General features: G+C 35.6%; 3 protein-coding genes and 1 pseudogene across 4 annotated transcripts; 2 read left to right on the top strand and 2 right to left on the bottom strand.

Moving 5' to 3' along the window:
- Window positions 1-1,103: 1,103 nt before the first annotated feature.
- LOC122606787 (transcription factor LUX-like) lies at window positions 1,104-4,160 on the bottom strand. The gene is made up of 2 exons (XM_043779642.1): window positions 2,911-4,160; window positions 1,104-1,693 (listed from the first exon to the last, which is right to left on the bottom strand). The coding sequence occupies exon 1, from the start codon at window positions 4,000-4,002 to the stop codon at window positions 2,956-2,958; it is 1,047 nt and encodes a 348-aa protein (XP_043635577.1). The 5' UTR covers window positions 4,003-4,160; the 3' UTR covers window positions 1,104-1,693; window positions 2,911-2,955.
- A 3,179-nt stretch (window positions 4,161-7,339) lies between these two features.
- Window positions 7,340-10,721, top strand: LOC122607393 (chaperone protein DnaJ). 2 transcript variants are annotated; one of them, XM_043780356.1, is made up of 5 exons: window positions 7,340-7,820; window positions 8,998-9,145; window positions 9,714-9,746; window positions 9,868-9,962; window positions 10,330-10,721. In XM_043780356.1, exons 1-5 carry the CDS (start codon window positions 7,467-7,469, stop codon window positions 10,546-10,548), a joined length of 849 nt encoding a protein of 282 aa, XP_043636291.1. In that variant the 5' UTR covers window positions 7,340-7,466; the 3' UTR covers window positions 10,549-10,721. The 2 variants fall into 2 exon arrangements, with proteins under 2 accessions (XP_043636291.1, XP_043636292.1); XM_043780357.1 differs by lacking the exon at window positions 9,714-9,746 and having other exon boundaries at window positions 7,341-7,820.
- Window positions 10,722-11,339: 618 nt separating this feature from the next.
- Window positions 11,340-15,045, bottom strand: LOC122609230 (protein TOC75-3, chloroplastic-like). The gene is made up of 7 exons (XM_043782289.1): window positions 13,969-15,045; window positions 13,671-13,889; window positions 13,483-13,590; window positions 12,659-12,850; window positions 12,337-12,585; window positions 11,985-12,239; window positions 11,340-11,738 (listed from the first exon to the last, which is right to left on the bottom strand). Exons 1-7 carry the CDS (start codon window positions 15,043-15,045, stop codon window positions 11,499-11,501), a joined length of 2,340 nt encoding a protein of 779 aa, XP_043638224.1. The 3' UTR covers window positions 11,340-11,498.
- A 670-nt stretch (window positions 15,046-15,715) lies between these two features.
- Window positions 15,716-18,660, top strand: LOC122606521 (annotated as a pseudogene).
- The last annotated feature ends 4,295 nt before the right edge of the window (window positions 18,661-22,955 follow it).

Here is a 22,955-nt window from a genome sequence, read left to right as displayed (position 1 = left end):
GGGACGAAGAGGAACCATCCTTCGACTGTTAGGAAAGAACACGGTTAGAGATATAACTTCATGTTGTAATTTCTAATGAAAATGCAAGTACTAATTTGACCTTAGTTTTGTGGAAAGTGTTCCAACGACCAATTTTGCCTTTATGAAACAATCATATTTCTCTGATAAGAACAAATGAGAAAGAAAGGATCAAGTTTATTTATTCATCTTGTATATGGTTTTTGATACTATTCACTTGCAGGTTAATTATTGGGTTCGGGGAATGCATATCGGGCTACAAACTTATTCAGACAGATATTTTCTAAACCTGGCCACCAAGGATGATGGGTTTGGAAACCCATTCCTGTGCCTCTAAACTTAAACCCGTAGGGATTAAGTTTGAAAACAGACGATCCTTGAGTCACAACAACCTTGCACTCAATTTGGGGCAGTAATGTGAAAACTGGAGGTCAGAAAAACTTACAATTCAACAAACACTCATCTAGCACATAATTTAGTGACGCTTCAGGTTTCCATATATTGCTCAGCAAACAATGCTATGAATGATGGGAGTTTAAATTTAAGCTCGGTGTCACCAGTTTTAAAGATTGCAACATAAATCCTCATTGTCGAAAAGACCGCACACCAAGAAAGAAAACAGAGTAGATATCATTGAAGTTAAACAGTTGATGCTAATCTGACAATCTGAGATCGTCCAATTGAGTTCTGTTCAGATATATAACAAATTGATCTGAGATGGTAACTCAAGCAGGAATAGAGTAATAAAAAACTATTCTATGAACTACTGGAAACCTGAAAAACCATAAAAGATGATGAGAAAGCTTAAATAGAAGCATTTTCTATTTCTGATTATTATGTTGTGGTACGCAACATCATTTATAGTTCCAACATAAATCATCATAAATATAAGAATGACTTAATTTTTCCATTGAATAAACATCTACTTGTATATGACAACGTACTGCACAGTGATGTCTTAAATGTTCTTGAGTAATTCCTTCCACCTGAAAGGAGACTGAAGTTACCAAGAAAGTAATAGTGAAAGACCAACGGCAATAGATGACGCTCACCAGACTTTCTTAAACTTATAAATCACTAGTAGATTACGGAAGATCTGGAAGAGAAACAATATGTATACCAAAGGCTATCAACTCTACAGAAATAGAAATACACATAACAAGGAAATATTATACTTTTAATTATTTTCCATAAGACAAAAATGGTGGGATCAATAATGAGCAAACACTTTCCACATGAGAGCTTTTATGTCATTAGATAGATGCACACCTACAACAATTGCTGGCTTGATGCCATCTATTTTCCTACTTCGAATTAGAAGTGCACTTTATTTTGTCGCCGCCCTATATGCAGAGTAACAATCATATATGTTACATTTAAACTCTCAGTTGGAATTCAAAATCCATTATCTTCAACTCATGTCTACTACAGGCCACCCGAACGAGTGCAGCATCACACCAGTTCACAATTCAAACTGAAGTTGATGCCAATTTTGATTATTCTTACTCGGAAGTGATGCTAGTATTGATTTGAACTTCTGCATTGAGAAGCTTGGATACATCAAGGTGACTTTAGCAAATCAATGCCATTGCTCCACAAGAAGTTGGTTGCCAATGTCTGGGTAACTTTATATTATTACTGGGGCTGCTCCATACTACCTTATGGACAACAGTACCTATCAGAATATAGAGATAAATCAAGGATTATGAATATATACAGTGCAGCATCTGATAAAAATATCATTGACATGTTGAATTATGAAAAACCGAATTGCCTTCCAATTTCCTCTTATCATACAACATGTTGGTTCTTGGTAGACTAGACTATATGACATCAATCTTGTCATTGTTGTGTCCACAGAACCATAAGTATATGCATCAGTAAACCGAATAACATATTCTACAGATAAAGCAAGTTTAGTTTTCTTATAAAAATGGGCAAAAGCTGCACTCCAGCAAAAAGAGGGGAGGCGAGTTTGAAGTCTTAAACTCTGTTAACAATGCTTTTTCTTTCTTTTCTTTTTTCTTTCTAAAGAGCTGAAACCCATGTTTTCTCTTCATTATGCATCTAATCAGAACCTAACTAAATTAAGATGGAGAAGCGAACTGAAGGCAAATTTAATATTATATGATAAAATTAGACGTGCAATGGATTCTCTAATATCACAATGCAAATTAAACTAATTCCCAGTTTAACAAGGCCACAAGGGAGTCACTTGAACCACATTTCGATAAAATGTCCATGAAAAAGTAAAGAGATTCTGTATTTATCAATATGTTGTAATCACTAGCCTCGAATCCCTAAAGTAGTTCCACTACAAGATTGATTTAATCATATACTAGCATATGGACAAGAAAATATCAGGCAATCAGCTTTAAGATAAAAATGCATCTATCCCAATCTTGAATCTTGAGGAATTAGCAAAAGGATTAGTGGCAAAGTTTGATTAGTTAACTAAATTACTCATACAAAAGGACAGACTAGTAAAAGTGAATCATATCCCTGGACCATTAAGATGCTCCAAAAAGTGTATGGTACCATACTACCATAGCATATCAAAAAAAAAGTTAATCAACCAACTTAATGGATATATCAGCATCATTCCAGTGACAAAATATCTTGATTGAAAATGAGCCTATGGTCTATCTTAACGTTAGATCTGTATGCGTGGAGACCTTAACACAGATACTATAATTTACTTAATAACCCGTTCATCCTAAATAACTTTCACAAAGGGACTATGCTGTTTGGCCATCAAAACAACATTTCAGTTATTATTATTTTGGTATCATATGAAGCTAAAATTCACATTGAGATTTAAATTGTCTACTTAGTACCCACATATCAATTAACTCTTAAGCACACCTTCCATTAAGCAAACAAGTAGCATACCTCTGTTTTTGGTTGAACAAATTTCCAATTAACTGTACTAAATCCCTATTTATCGTTGGGAGTCATACGGTGCTGATAAGGTGAAACCGAAGCAAATTTACTTCCAGCCCAATCCCTTTGTTGCATCATCATATTATACGGATGATGAGAGTACGACTCAAATCCATGATGATAACCACCACCACCTCCACCTCCTCCTCCCGGATGAGGCATCATATGCTGCGGCGGATAAGGCATAGGCACCATCTGTTGCGGCGGATAAGGCATTGGAATACTCACTGCACTACTTCCATTTCCATTCTCATTCCCATTTCGATTCCCGTTCCCACTAGACTCGTGTATGCTCTGTGGCACCGGAGTAGAAGCAAACAAATGATCAGAGGACGAAGGTCCTTCATTCGACAACCCTTGCATTCGTTTCAAATACAACCTATATTTTTGTAAATGACTAGCTACATTCTCTCTAGTCAATCCTTCAACATTCATCAACTGCATAATCGTTTTAGGTACCGCGTTTTTAACACCTAAATGAGCTACAACGTCCACAAATCTCTTATGCAATTGCGGTGTCCACACTAATCTCGGCCTCTTCGACGTCCTAGCCGATGAATCCGCTTCCTCTCCCACCACTCCATTACCACCACCACCACTATCCACTCTCCTAAGTTTCCGAGATTCCGAACCGTCAACCGTTTCATCTCCTTCTAGAATCATCTCATTCTCATCCTCTCCTTGATTATTATCATCCTTGTTATTATAATTATTATCACAATTTTTATCATCAAATGATTTAAACATATTAAATCTATTATTATTATTAATATTATTATTATTATTTAAAGGCGGTTGATTAACAGACTGACCTCTGAGATTCGAAACTGTATGTTGTGAAGCACGATTAACGTCGATCAAACTCCGGTGAGGTTCCGGCGCGATACTGAACGCCGACGCTAGCTCCGGAGGAACCAGAGAGTGTGATAACGGCATCAAATCGTCGGCGGTTGGAAGTCCGTCTTCCCACTCGGAAACTCGACAGTCGTCTCCGTCGTCGCCGGAAATATCGTAACCGGTAATTCTGACTTCTTCTCCCATCAGAAATTGAAATTGAGATTGATTTTGAAACCTAAGCTTATATGAATACAGATATGGATACAGATAGATATAGATATAGATGTGTATGTATAGATTTTTGAGTGAAGGAAGAAAATAAGGTGTGAAAGAAAAGGGAAATTGTTGAATTGGGAGATATTTTTTTGGGGTAAAAGTGTGAATTAAATAATAAATAAAATGTGGCAAAAGTGCAGGATCTGATTCCAAATGCCACCGTGGAAGTTTAACCCCCACACTATTTCTTGATTTTTCTAAAATATCTCTTCCAAAATGTGGCTATACATAAAAGAGAAAAACTTTTGTAATTTTTAAGTGAGAGAAAAGTCTAGATGTGTGTTGGTAGATTTAGTTAATTTAGTATCTTTGGCGGATTATTAAAAGTGATTTTTTCTTCTTAGGTATTCGATGAAGTGTTTTTTTATGCACCAACAGTTGAGACAATCTAATTTACATTTTATGTTGTAACGAGAGATATTGTCCGCGTGTTGTGGTGGTGAAATGGTGGGGTAATAGGTCAAGTCATTGATTATGATAGCCAAATGTCTTAACCGTACGGGCTTCGCCCTCGGATTTAAAAATTCGTTGAAAGTATATCGAATGACATCTTTAATGAAAAAGCATGAAATTTTAAAAACACCCATATAATTTTTATAATCTATAATATAACTAAAAGAGGGGGTTGGGGGTACACTTGGCACCCCTAATCCCCTTCCTAGAGCCTAATCCCCCATCTTTATATATCTTCTAATATTTTAATATTAATATAAATTAATTTACACTTTTTGGTTTTTCATCACCAATTTACACTTTAACCCCAATCTAAAATAATTAATTTACACTTTTTGGTTTTCCATCACCAATTTACACTTTAACCCATTTTAAAAGTAACTTACACTTTTTGATTTTGCATCACCAATTTAAACTTTAACACAACTTAAATATAATTAATTATACTTCTCAACAAAAAAAAAACTACGTCCGATCAAACCAAAAAAACAGTCGACTACTAGGGCTTTTTTTTAATATACTGTTTGTAGTAAGTTTACATTTTACAAACTGTAAATTTTTTATTTAACTAAAGTTGAAAAAAAAAAGGTAAACTGGAATCAATATTTATATGGAGTTAATTTTCAGATGTTGTATTCTTTAGTTTTCGTATTGATTAAATTGTGATATTGGTCATAGAGATTTAATATACTTGAATTCCAATTTTTAGCTTTGATAAATATATTTTAAGACTACCCGTCCATTGGACGGGCCTGAACACTAGTTTATCGATATACGGTTTTTGAGATATGATCCATTATTTAATTTAAGAGTTTTTAAGGTACTTAAAAAAATTGGTTTTCAAAATAAAAGTCCCTTATTTAAATATATTTTTTTCTTCGAACATTCAATCAGCATACGATATATGTGAAACTTCACCATATAATGGTGAAATCTTGCACATATCTTAGACTACGAGATTTTGATCAAGGTTTATCATTAAGGATATCTATTTAAAAAGATAAAATAAATAAAACAATAATAGTATCTTATGTTTCTTACCAGCTCAAACTGTTAACTTTTTCCTCTTGTATGTTTTTCCACTCGTATTAATAAAAGTATCTTATTGTTAAAAAAAAAACCAATAATATTAGTTAAATAAATACTAGCGTTGTACCCGCGCGATGCAGCGGGGAATAAGAAAAAAACGCCGGTGGTTTGATGGTGGTTTGTGGGGCGGCGACGATGAAAAAGAAAAAAAAATAAGCTGGCGGCGGTGGATGGTGGTTTTTGGGGCGGTGGTGGATGGTGTTTATGGGGGGATAGCGTACATAGAAGGTGGATTGCGGCGGTGGATGGTGGTATTTGGGGCGGTGGTGGATGGTGTTTATGGGGGGAGAAATCAGATAAGGGGGGAGGGAGAGAAAATCGGAAATTGGATGAACGTATGTGTGTGTAATGAGCGTGATGGAGAAAAAAATAGGGTAGTGTAAATTAGGAGGGCATAAAAGACATTTTAAAGGTAGAGGTGTTAAAAGAGGGGTGAGGTAGTTTGCTTATTAAAGGAGTATAGATTAGAGAGAATTACATACATCCCTTAAAAAACTTTACTAATTACATATATATCCAAATTATATTTAAATTTACAATTATCCCCATTCTTATATAATTTTACATTTATATCCAATCATATATATTATATCAAAAATATTTAGAATTATGACAATTTTACTCTCTCATCAATAACAAATTAACAATCATCCATCCAAGATGGCATCCAAATTATAACTACCAATATTCAAATGGATCATCAAATAAAAAGAGTAAACATCCCAGGCAGGCGTAGTTCTATCAAAGTTTACATTTATTTCACAAATCTCTAGTATTTCTACACTATGTACCATCTCAAAAAAAAAAAAAAAAACTCTGCAAAATTAACAGATACAGTTATGTATCGTTGTTGTGTGTCTTTCATTAGCAAAAAAATGCTAATTGTATTGCTACATTTTATAACTATATATCTCACTGGTAATACACATAGCAAGTGATACAATTTTGATTGGTGAATGTCATCATATTTGGGATATAACAATTAGTTATATCAAGTATGACACAATCTGTTCAAGAAACATTATCAAACATAAAAAGATAATGATTAACAAAAATATTTAGAATTATGAAATCAAAAAATTATAACTACGACTATAATGACGAAAATTGATAAAAATTATGAAATAAAAAAAAATGCCAGTATGCCACTACCATATTATAAAATTAATATAAAAAATATACAGCAATGCATTATAACGAATTGTAAGTATGCTAAAAACCACTTACTTGATTAAAGAGACGGTATCAATTGTTAATGAATTGTTTTATTGATCAAGAGAGTAAGAGTATATTTATGAAGACTCAATACATAAATGGAGGGATTATTTAGAAAAATTATTTTGGAGGGATTAATCGGCTCTTAATGGAGGAGAAAGGGTATAATGATCTTTATGACAAGAAGAACTAAGAATGGAGAAATTTGTTAATTTAAATTTAATTACTTTGGATATATTTGCAATTAGTAAAATTTTTTGGGAGATGTATGTAAAAATGAAAATGTCTAATCCTCCTAACAAAATGGCCTAAAAATCCTCCTAACACTTTAAGAAAGTAACATGGGTATCCACTAATTTTCTTTCCTAATCTTGTCCTCTGATTTTTCCACATGTCATAATCTATTAGGAGGATTTTTAGACTACTTTGTTATGAAGATTAATCATTTCCTATGTAAAAAACCCTAAATATTAAACCACTTCGAGAAACAAAACCCAAACATTCCTGTATCGAATCGAAACCTTGACGAGCATTGAACAATATCTTTTTCTAACTCAACACACACCATACAACCAATAATAAGAAGGGAATCACATCCATCAAACCCCTAAATTTTCAACAAAGATTATGACTTGATGAATATGCATGTAAATCCCTTATCTCCATTCCCAAACTCCTCATCATTTTCAATACAAAATCAGCCATCTTTCTTCTTCATACCCATATGCAGATTTGGGTATGGAAGTAACCTCAATTCTTCTATCTTTCTTGATTCCCAATCTTTTTCGTTCACACCCACCACCATATACACAAATTTCAAAATCATAAAAAGAAGAAGAAGTAGTGGAAATTACCATAGTACCCTTGTGAAAGCTAGTAAAGAATCACCTTATCAAGTTTTGGGAGTATCTCCTTCTGCTACACCAGCTGAGATCAAAAGGGCTTATAGAAAACTTGCTTTAAAGTATCACCCTGATGTCAATAAAGAGGTATTTTTGTTAAATGTTTGAACTTTTTGTTTGATTTTGATGAATTGTTGGTGGTGCATTTGTTGATATTTGTGTATCTTTAATTGTAATTTTAGTGAGTTTTGGCCTGGATATAGATTTCAAAATTATAGGTATGACATGTTTATAGGAACCTAGAAATATGTTTAGAAACCTTAACACAGTTGTTCGAATACTTCAAACCAATTTGTGACCAAACCGGTGTTTTTGGCCAATTCGGATCAGTTCACCTCAGTCACTGAGCTTGTAGGGAGTACCTGGCCTTGTAAAATCTGATTTTTAAAACTCTTGTTTTTTTCTATTATATATTGCAGTTTGGGGTTTTGCATTTAGGTTTTTGTATGAAAGTATATTGCTTTGTGGACATTGATTAAGAATGTGAACATTGCAAAGAAAGTATAAACAGAACTCCTGAATTTGTACACGATTTTCTTTATTAATGTTACATTTTGACCTGTTTAAGAGTGAAGTTTAGTTCAAGACTGCTTTAGGAGAGAAAGTTCAGTTTAGATAAAAGTTAGATATCCGTATTTAGTTCAAGTTTCAGAAAAGTTATATCTTTTGAAAGTTTTGAACTACCACTCCATTCGATGAGTGAGATGATTTTTAGTACCCCACATAGTCAAATTTGGGAATTTTTGTTACCTTTGCAATTTTCCTATCAAGATTAAATGTTTAAGGAATATTCCTCTAGCTTGGCCCCAAAGGTGATAAAGTAGATATTTTATACTTTGGCTTCGCCTTTACCTTATGGTGGCCAGGTTTATGCAAAGCATCCTCTCTGCATTAACCGGGAAAATCTTATTAATTTTAAGGCGGGCATGGCTCCTAGAAATTGTTTACATCTAGAGGGATTTGAATCTTTGACCTCTACTGAGGTGTGAATGTTATCCTCCTTTTATATTTGCCACTAAGCCAACTCGTAGGACTTATATCATGTAGTTCCTTAAAGTTTACAATAGTTTAGATGTTGTAATGGACACTTTATGAATATCTGTTGGAAAGGTCTAAAGATATTTGCAGCTAGAATAATAACAGGGTTTATCTATCTAGAGTAATCAAAGTGGATAAAAGTTGTATAGCATGAGTAATTAAATATTGAGATGGCTAAAGCTATGACTTTTGTGATTTAACAAATCAGTGAACTCTTGATGCCCAGGCTAATGCTCAAGAGAAATTTTTGAGAATAAAACATGCATACAATACGGTTTTGAATTCAGATTCACGTAAGAAGTACGACTCTGGAAGCCGTACATCTGAAGCGTACAACTACAAGCGTGCGGAAGATGAAGAGTTTTATGGTTTCGGTAAATTAATTATGCACTTTAAAACTTTTCTTGTTTACTAAATTTTTCTAGTTTGCATCCAAGGGTTGACCCTTAAACTACTATGGTTTAAATGTGTTATGCATGTTTTTTTTTGGTTAATGGGATTACATACCATTTGTGGTTTTCTTTACTATTCTAAAATAGTCACACATGTACATATTTCATATTAAAGTTACTTTACTTAACTGTTTTTACGTGATCTATTGAAATCACGTGCTCATGTGTCGTACTACTCTATAGCGTTATACCTCTTAATTGTTATTCCTATGTGTATATGCCTCTAAACTAATATGTATGTTCATGACCTTGTTCTGCAAAAATCTTAGGTCCAAATCGCTTTGGTCATCCAACATCTTCATTTTATGGTCCCATTTGTATGACAAAATAAGAGTTAAAAAGTTATATTAAGAAAATTAAATACGGGAGCCACAAAGTGAAATACGGGGGCTAGGCTAGACGGCTAGTGATATAAAACGAGCAGAACCTCAGACTTTGATAGGATCAGCTACCAAGTTTCTTGTCCTCATACCTTAAACCACTTGTGCAGGTAATTTTGTGAGGGATGTCCAAATATCATTAGGTAGACTCATCTTTTTTTCATGAATATATAAATCTAAACTTATTGTTTTGTTCAAAGCTCGTTATGTCTAATATGAAATCCATATGATCGTGTTCTTGAGATCTATATTTGCTTGGTTTAGGGGACTTCCTTAAAGATCTGCAAGAAGAATACAGGAACTGGGAGGCAAACGCTCCTTCACAAACAAAACCGAAGAGCTTATGGGAGGAATTATCAGTAAGATTTTCCTTAAATTGATGTAGGACATAATAGGTTGAAACATGTAAATATTTAGTAGTGGGTCAAAACAAGTTGCCTGGGTCGACCTACAACACTTTATATAACTTTTTTACTTCTATAAACAATCAGTATGATAACACAGTAATTAAGCTTTTTCAGATAAAACAATCTAAGAGGGTTTATTTAAAATACCTTTCAGATGATGTTTAACATCTTTAACCCATTTTACCGGCTTCTCTTTTAGTCAGTCAATTTACCTGTTAGAGATCACACATAACCCATATTGGCCTATTTATAGGTAAAATGAGCCAAATTTGCCACCTTCAGGTTACATAAATGATACTAAACTGGTTGCAATTGATAGGAAATTGGGGAAGAGTTTGTCGAGTTTCTTGAAAAAGAGCTGAACATCACAGATACCGAAGAGGACACAAAGCGAGAATATAAAGAACCTGCAAGTTCAGGTAAGAGTAGAACTGAAAATGGTAGTAAAACTGAAAGTAAAAGTGGAAGCAGTATTGAAGATAATATAGATGAGATTGAAGCTGCACTTGCTCAATTAAAAAGGGAACTAGGGTTGTGATTTTTTCATACACGGTGAGAAATATTCACCTATTTGAATGTTGTTAGGTTCTTTGATTTTGTAATTTTGTTCAAAAATACGAGTATTTATCTGCAAATGCTGGAATAGTTATACAATTTAATGTAAAGTTGGAAGATATAGGAAGGAGTATTGAGTTCTATAATTTTATTTAATGTAAAACCTTGCAGTAATACAAATACATCTGAACTGGAGGAAGTCAGCAAATTAGGTCTTTTCTACATAACAAATTAACAAGTTAGTGTTCAGCGTGCATTAACAGGAAGGACGATAGTCCAAGAGTTATTTTTCTTTTCTTCTTCGGTTAGAGTGTAAAGCTTTTTATGGTATCTATTTTATTAGGTTTAGGAATGTAACTGGATCTTAGTTCTAATTACAATGATAAAAAACTTTATAATGACAGGAAATATACATTTGCTTATTCCAATGGGCAATGCCCAATTCCCTCTGGGGGGGAAGGTATAAGGGAGATAAGATGTAATCTGTCTTATCTGTCTAATGGATGGTTCAGAGATTTCTTTCACAAACACATTCCTATCATAACTACAAACCAGATCCTATTTATCATATCCTATTCTCAAAATTCAATCCCACATCTTGACATAAAAACACCATAACTCAATATATGCAACAAAAACCTTTGTCAAGTTGCATAAATATCCATGTATAGTAAGCCAATACACAAATAAGAATGACTTTAAGAGTTATCATTCCAACATATCATTCATCAACCAAGCATTATAATGGAAGGTTATATGAATCATGCTGTTCAGTGTTCATGTGTTCATTCTGTTACCTTGTTGATCCAGTTCCATTAACCAGGCATAAGTAGTTACTGTACAGTACATGGGTTCAGTCTATAGGCGACATAAGTTCTTTGTATATACAAATCAGAAAACAGAAAGATAAATTGGTAGATACACAAATAAGTCTCAAAATCTATCTCCAAAACTGAAAGATAAACCACCACCTTCTGAGTTGAGATTAACAGCATACTCTGCTCGTACTGGACCTATCATAACCCTGGCCCCAAAAGAGGAACCATGACCCTTTCGTGCGTCCACCTCAGTCGCATTCCCATTTACGTCCTTTGAACTGCCCAAATCATTCCTGTGTTCTGCAAATGCAAACACATGTGCCTTTTTCACAGGCACTCGTACTTCAGCTGCGAGCTGTATATAAACATCAAAACAAATTTTAGTTCACAAAAGAAAATGTGGGAATCCGTTAATAAAATAATGAATGAAGTGATAGACTGATAGTAATTAATGAATAAACAAATGTGTTTCGGATTGCCAGCTTATCTAAAGATCAAATAATCAGATATATACAAACAGGAACAGAACATTAAAACAGATTATATAAAAGTTAAAACAAAACTTAACTATGTCAAAAGAGCTGAAAGCACCAAAATGTACCTCAAGCATCTTTTTACTGGTGCCTATCTCACCCGGATTGTAGCCCCTAACTGAGTAAGGACCACCAAGAATGAAGGCATCATAACTAGGCAGATCACCCATGTATCTACCATAATTCCCGTGAAGAACAAGCACTGGTGGTGGTGATTTGCCAGCACCTTCCTCCACTTTCTTCAGCGGTATGAATTTTGTCATTGTTAGTTGGTGACGATTAAATAATGGGAACTTGCTGCCGATGCCTAGACCTTGGTCAACCTGAAATATTCAGCAGCTTGAGTAACTAATCAGAACAGATTTGGGCCAAAATGGGTGATTCTTGTATAAGTCGAAACACTTTTTGGTCAAGAATGACCTGAAAGACATTTCTTGTACCGACGATTGCTCCATTTACAAACTTAGTGTTGTCTTTTACAATACTAGCTTGAGCAAATGCGGATTGGTCTATGTGCGTTCCACTTGATGTTGTTGGAAGACCATCTGTTCTAATATCGCCATTTGGTGTAAACCTTTTACCATTTGAAGTAATATGATTGCTTCCATCACGTGTCATTCTCTTTTCCATAGCAATTCCATATGTAAGTTTGCTGTCATCGGCGATATCCTGGGAAAAATTAGCTAATTATCAGCTAATGTAAATATTTGTGTTGTAGCATACAAAGATTAGTGTCGTCCACCTCACTGATATTAGCTTTGATGCCAGAGCTGTTGACCCATATATTAGGTACTTCGGGTACTTCAGGTCCACCTGTGAAGTCCGGACTGTGTTTTCTGGTTTTCGAGCAGCTCATTTGTAAAGTACGGTTCCTGGGATTACTTACACCATCCAAGTAAGGATGCAGATACTGAAGCTCAAATTCCAGATCATCCTACAGTAGACGGAAAGCTTTCAAGACTTGCAAAGATCAGTACATGAGGAATATTATGTATCATAATAAAATATTGATGTATTAGAGGTGCAAAAAGATTGCACATATGCAGAGTCCAAAATGCTTTGAATTTTACTTTTTTTGTTACCTTCATTTGATGAAAAGTGAAACCAAAATACCTGAGTTTGATAGAGCATCTGAATATAGAAATCTACATCTATAAAGCATATATTTTCCAGCTTGATCCTAACTCCTAAGCCCGTTTGAGCCTCAAATTAGCAGTCGGCCCAAACACTCAATAAAAATATTTGGTTTTGTGAGAATGTCCTGTCCCTTTAACCCAGTATACCAAATTTTTTATGCTGCATTCTCAAGGGACCTGAGCTGTAAGGCCTGACATTCCTACAAAAGGAGTCACACGACCAGGCTTAGCTTTGACTTTCTATCAAATGTTTTGCGACTTCTGGGTCAAACAGGCTATGAGCTAAAAAGTACCAGCCTTGGGCACACGCCCGTTTGTGAATCTCTAACCAACACGCAGTAGGCAGACATGGAACATATAACTTGATAAGAGACACCATCCCAACTTCAATATGGGTATTTTAAGATAGGTTTAAAGCAAGGATAATCACCTGAGGCTTGAGAAAATTACTGGTGGTCACAGACCCATAAATTGACCTGTTAAGACCATTTATATTCCGTCGCTTAAATGTAGCGGTTCCACCTGGTTGGACTTCAGCCTGAACAACATGCAAAACAATGAATAATAACCATTTTCACAAAATTTTTGTACTTAAGATTATAACTATGATTGATTTACCAAAGTTGGAAGGCCTCCAAATCTAGGTTCAATCCTCCAATTGCAAGGATTGACATTTGCATCATATAGTCCTTTTTCTTGAAGTTTAATCTCTAAAACAAACCCTCCCTCTCTCGCAGGCCGGGGATATACTTCAACATTTGAAAACAAAGATAGCGAAATTAGGTTGTTCAAACCTTGGTTCCATGCTTCAATGTTGAAAACATTTCCTTCTTGAAGCTGTAAAAACCAAATTATAATCTTAATCTCTGATAAGTTCCTATAAGATTCATGTCAAAAAACACACCCAGAATATTACCTGTTTGGGCAATTGCCTATTCACCAATTCAATCCGAGTATTCCCTTTACATACATTCCCAAATTCATCTTGAAACCGAGTTTCAACTTGATTAATATCACCTTCCACCATCTCACAAACAACTTCCTTTCGATCCTTCAACTTAAAAACGTTCACAACGTTAGCCAAAACATACCCTTCATCACGATACCATTTCTCAAGCCGATCCCTAACCCTCTCCATCATCACCCTAAAACTCACCTTATCACCTTCATCTTTATTCACCATTTGCATAATCTCATTATGCACTTTCTCTGACAAAATACATGGTCTCACCCTCTCCATTCTCATCATTTCGCTATTCTGTTTACCAAACGGCAACAACCCCACATCATAACATCTAAAATTCTCCGCCTTTTCCCAAGTAGATTCCAAAAACGACACAATCACACCTATCGTCCCGTCTGCTTTAGGCTTTAACTCGAAGTTAACTTTTTCAAAGAAACCACTACTAACTAAGTTTTGAAGCTCATTTTTCAACTGGGCTTTCGTATACAAATTACCCGATCTAATCCAAACTATATCATATAACCAATCATCTAAACCATTAACAAAATCCTGTTTACTTATATCAAAAAACATAATTTCGGATAACTTATACTTTTTAAAATCATTAAGTTTGTTTAAGTCCAAAGATTGATCATTTTCTTCGGCTTTGAATACACGAGTAAATAGCCTCTTCCAAAATGACCAAAAACCCCCTCCTCCACCTCCACCATTACCACCACCACCTCCACCACCACTACTGCCGCCATTGCCGAACGTATTGTAGGCTGCATGGAGGGCAATGCCGGCTGCAGCGGATACCGCTACGGTGAGTAAGGGTTTCAGTATGGGTCGGGTTTTGGTTCGATGTTTTGGGTCATTATGGGAAGAAAGTTTGGTACATTTGATTGTAGAGTGATTACTTCTTATAATGACTGAAGAAGGTGAAGTAGTGGAAAAACTTGATCGGGTTCGGATTCGGGTTTGGGTTTGGGTTTGATGGAGGGTGATCATGGATTGACCCGAAAGAGTGGCCATGGCCATGGACGCCATTATTTGAGGTGACACATCAAGGGTTTAAGAAACTAAAAAAAGGGTTTAAGAAAATTAGTCTGTTATATAATTTGTTTCACTTAAACTTTTTCTTTTCTTTTAGGTTTTTTTTATGGTTTATCTTTTTTTAATCAAATGTTACTATTAATTAATTATGTCTAAATTTGGCTATAATAACTTTTTTTTTAATGGGATTTTTATTTCCCCAAAATCTATGTTTTGCCGATTATATGTTATGGGGTTTAATTAAATTTATTGAGTTGATACTTTTCAAAAAATAAATAAATAAATAAATAAACTTTTCAAAACAAAATTATTGAGTTGATTGAGAAAGTTATGATACGTGTGTTACTCGTATGATTTTTTCTTGAATAGTTTAGAAAACGTGTTTTTATTTTATTTTGTCAATAACATCTATCAGATTATAACTTACCTTAATTATAATCGGTTAATTGCTTGCAACTCAAGGTTCGTTGTTGTACATGTCAAATTAGGAATGTACGTATAATGTCTCTCTCTATAAATAGAGGATAGGGGGATGCCGATTATTACACATCAAACAAACGGATAATTATTCGATTAGTTTTATCTCAAAAATAAACATTAGTTTTATCTTGTAAATTAAGGTGTTTGGATTTTAATTATATTATATTATTAAACATTCGTTAGGATGGATGAAAGTTTATATGATGAGTTTGGAAACTACATTGGACCTGATGACGTCGACTCTGACCAAGAGAGTCATGAAACAGATAACGAAGATGTAATCGTATTGAAGGACGAAGAAGGCGAGAATAGGGTCGAGTGTGATGTCGATATGGATAATCAGATTGTAGTTCTTGGAGAAGATAAGAAGTATTATCCGACTGCACAAGAAGTGTACGGTGAAGACGTGGAAACACTCGTTATGGATGAAGACGACCAGCCACTCGAGGTACCTATCATTAAGCCGGTCAGGGATGTTAAGTTTGAAGTCGGCGTTCAAGATTCGTCTACTTATGTGTCGACACCGTTTCTTTTGGGTCTCTCGTCGAACCCAACTCTGGTTAGGAATGTTGCTTTAGTTGGACACTTGCATCATGGCAAGACGGTTTTCATGGATATGTTGGTTGACCAAACTCACAATGTATCGACTTTTGATCATAAAAACGGTGAGGAGAAGCATATGAGGTATACTGATACTAGGGTAGATGAGCAGGAAAGAAGGATATCAATCAAGGCGGTTCCAATGTCACTCGTTCTTGAAGATAGCAATTCGAAATCTTATTTGTGTAATGTTTTGGATACACCCGGGCATGTTGATTTTTCTGACGAGATGACTGCTGCTCTTAGACTTGCTGATGGGGCGGTTTTGATAGTAGATGCTGCTGAAGGGGTCATGGTTAATACTGAGAGAGCTATCCGACATGCCATTCAAGACCGCTTGCCTATAGTTGTGGTGATAAACAAGGTTGACAGACTAATAACTGAGCTCAGACTACCTCCAAAAGACGCTTATCATAAGTTGAGACATACGATTGAAGTCATCAATAACCACATTGCTGCGGTATCTTCAACTGTTGGTGACATTCAAGTTATCGATCCAGCTGCTGGAAACGTTTGTTTTGCTAGTGGGAGTGCAGGATGGTGTTTCACTTTGCAATCGTTTGCCAGATTATATGTTAGGCTTCACGGAATTCCTTTTGATGCCAATAAGTTTGCTTCTCGGCTTTGGGGAGATTATTATTATGATCCGGCTACCAGAACTTTTAAGAGGAAACAGCCTGCAAGTGGGACAGAAAGGTCATTTGTGCAGTTCATTCTCGAACCTCTTTACAAGATCTACAGCCAAGTCATTGGAGAAGACAAAAAGAGCGTGGAAACAACGTTGGCAGAACTAGGTGTCACTCTGAGTAATTCTGCCTATAAGTTGAATGTGAGGCCTTTGCTTAGATTAGCTTGCAGCTCAGTCTTCGGGTCAGCCACCGGCTTTACTGACATGTTGGTTCAGCACATTCCTTCTGCCAAAGAGGCCGCGTCTCGAAAGGTTGAATATATATATATACCGGGCCCAAAGATTCAGTGATTTACTCTGCCATGGAACATTCTGATTCCTCTGGCCCACTAATGGTCAATATAACAAAATTGTATCCCAAATCTGACTGTAGCGTATTTGATGCATTCGGAAGGATCTACAGTGGTGAACTTCGTACAGGCCAGGCGGTTCGTGTCCTTGGAGAAGGTTATTCACCAGATGACGAGGAAGACATGACGCTTAAAGAAGTAACGAAATTATGGGTTTATCAAGGTCGTTACAGAATACCTATTGATAAGGCCCTTCCTGGCTCTTGGGTGCTTATCGAGGGTGTTGACGCTTCGATCATGAAGACTGCAACTCTTTGTAATACGAGATCTGATGAGGAGGATGTATACATATTTAGGCCACTTCAGTTCAACACTCTTCCAGTGGTGAAAACAACAATTGAGCCATTAAATCCAAGTGATTTACCGAAAATGGTCCAAGGTTTAAGGCAGATCAACAAGAGCTTTCCCTTAGCTGTTACTAAAGTCGAAGAATCTGGAGAGCACACTATCTTAGGTACGGGGGAGCTGTATCTAGATTCCATTATGAAGGATCTCACAGAACTATATTCAGAAGTCGAAGTCAAGGTGGCAGACCCTGTGGTCTCTTTTTGTGAAACAGTGGTGGATCCTTATGCTAGGACATGCTTCGCGGAAACTCCAAACAAGAAAAATAAATTTACTATGATTGCTGGACCATTTGAAAGCAGACTTGCGGAGGATATCGAGAATGGTGTTGTCAGCTTTGACTGGCCAAGAAAGAAGCTAGGGGATTTCTTTGAAACTAAATATGATTGGGATCTTCTTGCTGCAAGATCTATATGGGCGTTTGGACCGGAAAAGCAGGGACCTAACGTATTAGTGGATGACACGCTGTCTAGTGAAGTCGACAAAAACCTGTTGAATGCTGTGCAGGGCTCTATTGTTCAGGGATTTCAGTGGGGTGCACGCGAGGGCCCACTTTGTGATGAGCCCATGCGTAATGTAAAGTTTAGAATAGTCGGTGCAAAGATTGCGCCTGAGCCATTGTATCGAGGAACCGGTCAAATCATTCCAACGGCTCGGCGTGTGGCCTGTTCAGCTTTTCTTACAGCAACACCACGTCTCATGGAGCCGGTTTATTTGGTGGAGATACAAACACCCATTGATTGTGTTTCTGCCATATACAACGTATTATCAAGAAGATGTGGGCATGCTATAACTGCGGAAGTTCCTCAAGCAGGAACCCCAGCCTATATAGTCAAGGCATTCCTACCGGTGATTGAATCGTTTGGGTTCGAGACAGATTTACGTTATCATACCCAGGGGCAGGCATTTGCTCTATCGACTTTTGATCACTGGGCCATTGTTCCTGGTGATCCATTAGATGACAGTATCGTACTCAGACCGCTTGAGCCTGCACCAGTTCAGCATCTTGGACGTGAATTTATGGTCAAAACAAGACGCAGAAAAGGAATGAGCGAGAATCTGAGCATCAATAAGTTCTTTGACGAGGCTATGCTGATGGAGCTTGCCCAGCAGGAGGCTGCTGATCTGCACCAGCATATGATCTAATGGTATCAAAAAACATCTTAAATCAGGTGCAAATATTTGTAATTCTATAAAACTGTACTTGAATTTATCTATTAAGATATTAAGGCAATCTTTAATGGTGTGTTTTATAACCTCTTTTTTGTCTCTAAATACGATGAGTTATCTATTTTGGTTGATATTTTATATGATACATTGTATTGATGTGGCTAAACAGGTTATATCAGAAAAAGTTTGCAAATTGTTTCTAGGAATGATCCTCATCTAGAGTTTCTCGATATCACACGGTATGTTTATTTGATTTTGGGTGGAAAGTTTGACTGTTTACCTATTACAAATGGGTAGATTCGGGTTATGTTTTATGATGTAACTGCTAACGGGTCAAATAGATTAAGCTACAGATAGGCGTTTTGACGATTATCAGATTTTAACTTGTGGGCACTTGATTATCTAGAATTATAGATGTACCAAGTCACAGATGGTGGCTTGCAACACATAATTGTCAAGTGCTCTGGTCTCAAGAGTTGAAATCTTTATGTACTATCAAGGTACCTATTGTGTTGATCAAAGATTAAAGGCAGACCTAATTGGGAAAATTTGAAGAGTCTGTTTATTTCGTTTAGCTTTACAGATAAAAAATAATCACATGTAGCCCATCTCAGATTTCTTAGATCTGTGGTTCCCAGGTATGTATATATGGTTTGATTATTCTAATGAGCTTAATGATTATTTGGGAAATATATTTATGTGTTCCTTTTTTAATGGCAGATTCTATCTGATGAAAAGCTGTTCTCTATGGCCAAATGTAAAAATATCCGTACCCTCAATTTGACACCCACGGCAGTGACGTGTAGACCTTAAGAAAAAGGGTAATAAGCATTAGAGTAATACTGTAAAAGATACTAACCTTAAATGACTACAAGCAATCCTACATGACTAAAAGCTGAAAGCACAATAAGAAATGTCACTGGATCGGGTTTGTCTTTGGTCTTGGTCACTTGTTCAAATGTGTCAACAACTTCTTTGCCATATCCATGCTGAGTATAACCTGAAAGAAGTGAATTCCAGGATACGGTATTGTGCTCAACCACTGATGAAAATATCCATTCTGCTTCATCCATTCTCCTATAAAACTGTACTTACATGATAATTTATCTATATGTAGGATTTTTGGGCATGTTATATCAAGCTGAACAAAAACCAAATCAATATTCATGTTACAAGATGGTTAAAAAGAGACAAGTACCATATATAAGAAGTAGAATGATTATAAGGATATAAATGAAAAAGTATATTAGAATTTTATATCATTACCCATATTGCAAAAGCCAACCCGTATAACCCAACCCATCAACACCCCATAGTATATATTATGAAATGCTTAGTTGCTCATGAAGAACTATATAAATTTTGTTTATAGTCGCACAGATGGTTTCATCAATACTAAACAACCTTGAAAACGAGGTTTTGATAGGAAGAACATTTGTATTTGTAATCGTGAGTTTATAAATAGTCTATTAAGTGTATCAATATCCTGTCCCAAATCTGAAGCTCAACCAATACCAGAGCCAATGAAAATACTATTGACACTGAATTGTAAGTGCTTAAGTACAGAAGTTGCTCAGAGACCACCACCTCTGTCCGCAATTCTCGCACACAAAGTGTGAAAACTTAAAGACGTCATAAAACTTTGAAGGGTTCAGGGTATCATGGACTCTGAAGCCATAGTCGAGCTTCAAGTAGTACTAGTAGTAGCCCTCCACGACCCATATAGACCTCAACTGCATGATCAGAGACCATCTCATATATAAGGCCTAATGGACTTCACTCGTACAACATGAATCATGCGGCTCTACAATTACAAGATGCCAAGCCAAATACCCAGTTGTGCTCACAAGTCACAACTCTATTTTCTCGCTCGGTCTTGCACGTTGCAGAATAAAAGTCTTGTTATGTGTAGTTTTAAGAGGAAATAAGTTATTCAATAACACATAACACATGGTACCCATTTTTGTTTATAAAAACGAACCACAACCAAAGAAATACACATCCTCTATGAAAATCACAACATCTCATTGGAGACTAACCTGTTTAACTGCTTATCAAATATCGAAAAGAAACAACCTTTCTACGAACAATAATTTATACATCAATCTACTGGAGGGATTAGAATATAAGTAATCTAACATGTCAAAAAATAAACAATCTGCTAATTTCACATGTATTTGAGTATTTCACAACAGAAAAAATGTTACAATTTCTTGGTTACATATGGAACATCCATTATACAACAAAACCTCATTATGATTTCAAAACTAAAGGTCCACGCCAGATTGAAAGTACAACCATTATGAAAACTAAAATAAGATTAATTTATAGCCTATCCTCAGCTGAATTCAAATGAAAAGATGTGAAATTTAACAACAATACCCAATCCCACTCGTATGCGGGTAGAGAGACTGCTTCAAGATGATGTTTTATGCTGGTGAAAAAAGTACTTACCACAACGCTATATCCAGCTAAAGCCTGCTTTAGTCTCGATTCCTTTTAGCACACAAGAGGTTGTGTGCTCCAGCAGGGTCATCCCAGTAACTGTCAGTGGCCAAAATATATGACAGCTGCACATAAGCTGCAGGTTCATCAGGAAATTGATTTCTTGCCAACACCCGCCAAATTCATTATTTCCATGAACCCGACAATCAACTATCAGGGCTCTATATATTGAAGGTCCGGCTTCTTATTGCATGCTATTAATAAACTCTTCTGCTCTAGCATACAGATCCACAACACAAGCATAATGGTCAGCGGTTGGTGGTTCAAGCGAAGCATCGTATCTCATTAACTCAAAACTTTCTAGCCCTTTATCAAGCCACCCTACCTGACTACAAGCTGAAAGCACACCCAACAAGAAACAAATCAATCATTTTCTACATACTTGGTAACAAGATAACCGGAAATTACCGATTCCAAGTAATCACATTTCTTTCAGGCATTTCATCGAACACTTTCCGTGCATCAGTTATAGCACCACATTTGCCATAGATATCCAATAAAGATGTGCCTATATATACTTTACTTTAAAAAACAAAACCTATCTTGTAAACAAATGAATGAATTTGAATTTGTGTTTAAGAATATATTACTGTAATTACAGTATATATATATATAGAGAGAGAGTTTGTTAAATGGCGGGAAAGTGAGTTATTTGTGGTGGTTATTTCAAAATTAGAATATACGGAGCATCTTTTTCATTTTCTTTTTTCCATTAGAATAAAGACGAGAATAAGTACCCGCGTGTTGCGGCGGTGAGATGGTGGGGTGATAGCTAGGTTAGAGAGTGTGATAGTCAAATGCCTACGGCCTCCGCCCTCCGCTCTCGGATTTAAAAATTCATCGAAAGTATATTGAATGACATCTCTAATAATATAGCATGAAATTTTAAGAACACCCATACAATTTTTATAAATTATCGATATATGATTTTTAAGATAAAAGATTTTGAATGAATTGGAGGAATAAATGATTTATGGAGGAGAGAGAAAAAAGATGATTGGTTGACATTTGAGGAGAGAGAAAGGGTATTATGGTTATTTTAAATAAATATAGAATAGATGAGAGGGGTATTTTGGGGATGTACTTAAAATCAATATTGAAAATTTCAATTCAATGTTGAAAATCTGGAAGGAATCTGCTTTATAATATAGTATAGATATAGATAATATAAGAGGCTACTCAATGCCCATCACTCACTAATCCCCCCAAACACACTCAGTGCACTCATCTCTCAAGGACTAGTTTTGGACTCACCAATTATTTAATTCTACCATTTTATCCAAATTTTATACTTTTAACCCTTCAAAATTATAACAAACTAAAACATACACAAATTAAAAACACTTCACAGATTTTTTTTTTTAAAAAAACACACAATTTTTTTTACAATATTTCAAATAAAGAAAACACACATAACACATTACACAATATAATTAAAAAAAAAAAAACATTACAACATTTCTTCATCTCATAAATTGCTTTGGCAGTTATGATGAAATGCTCCAAGGTGGTAACCGCACAATCAAGTTGTTCCAGAGCAACTTGAATCTTGTCGAACTTTACCTACAAATAAGTAAAGTATTGACACTCAAGTTCAGTACAATACCCGGTTTGTATGTATCCGATTTTTTCTACACACCATTTCTTCTTCGCACTTAGCTTTTGCATAACTGCAACAAGTTTCTCTCTGAACAAATGGTGGTCGAGAATATCAACCATGATACTGTCATCCATTTGATCGACAGTCATTGGTGCTTTTCGGTTAA

The sequence above is a fragment of the Erigeron canadensis genome, chromosome 7, assembly GCF_010389155.1.
Source record: "Erigeron canadensis isolate Cc75 chromosome 7, C_canadensis_v1, whole genome shotgun sequence".
Classification (NCBI taxonomy): domain Eukaryota; kingdom Viridiplantae; phylum Streptophyta; class Magnoliopsida; order Asterales; family Asteraceae; genus Erigeron; species Erigeron canadensis.
This window is presented reverse-complemented; position numbering and strand designations above follow the sequence as displayed.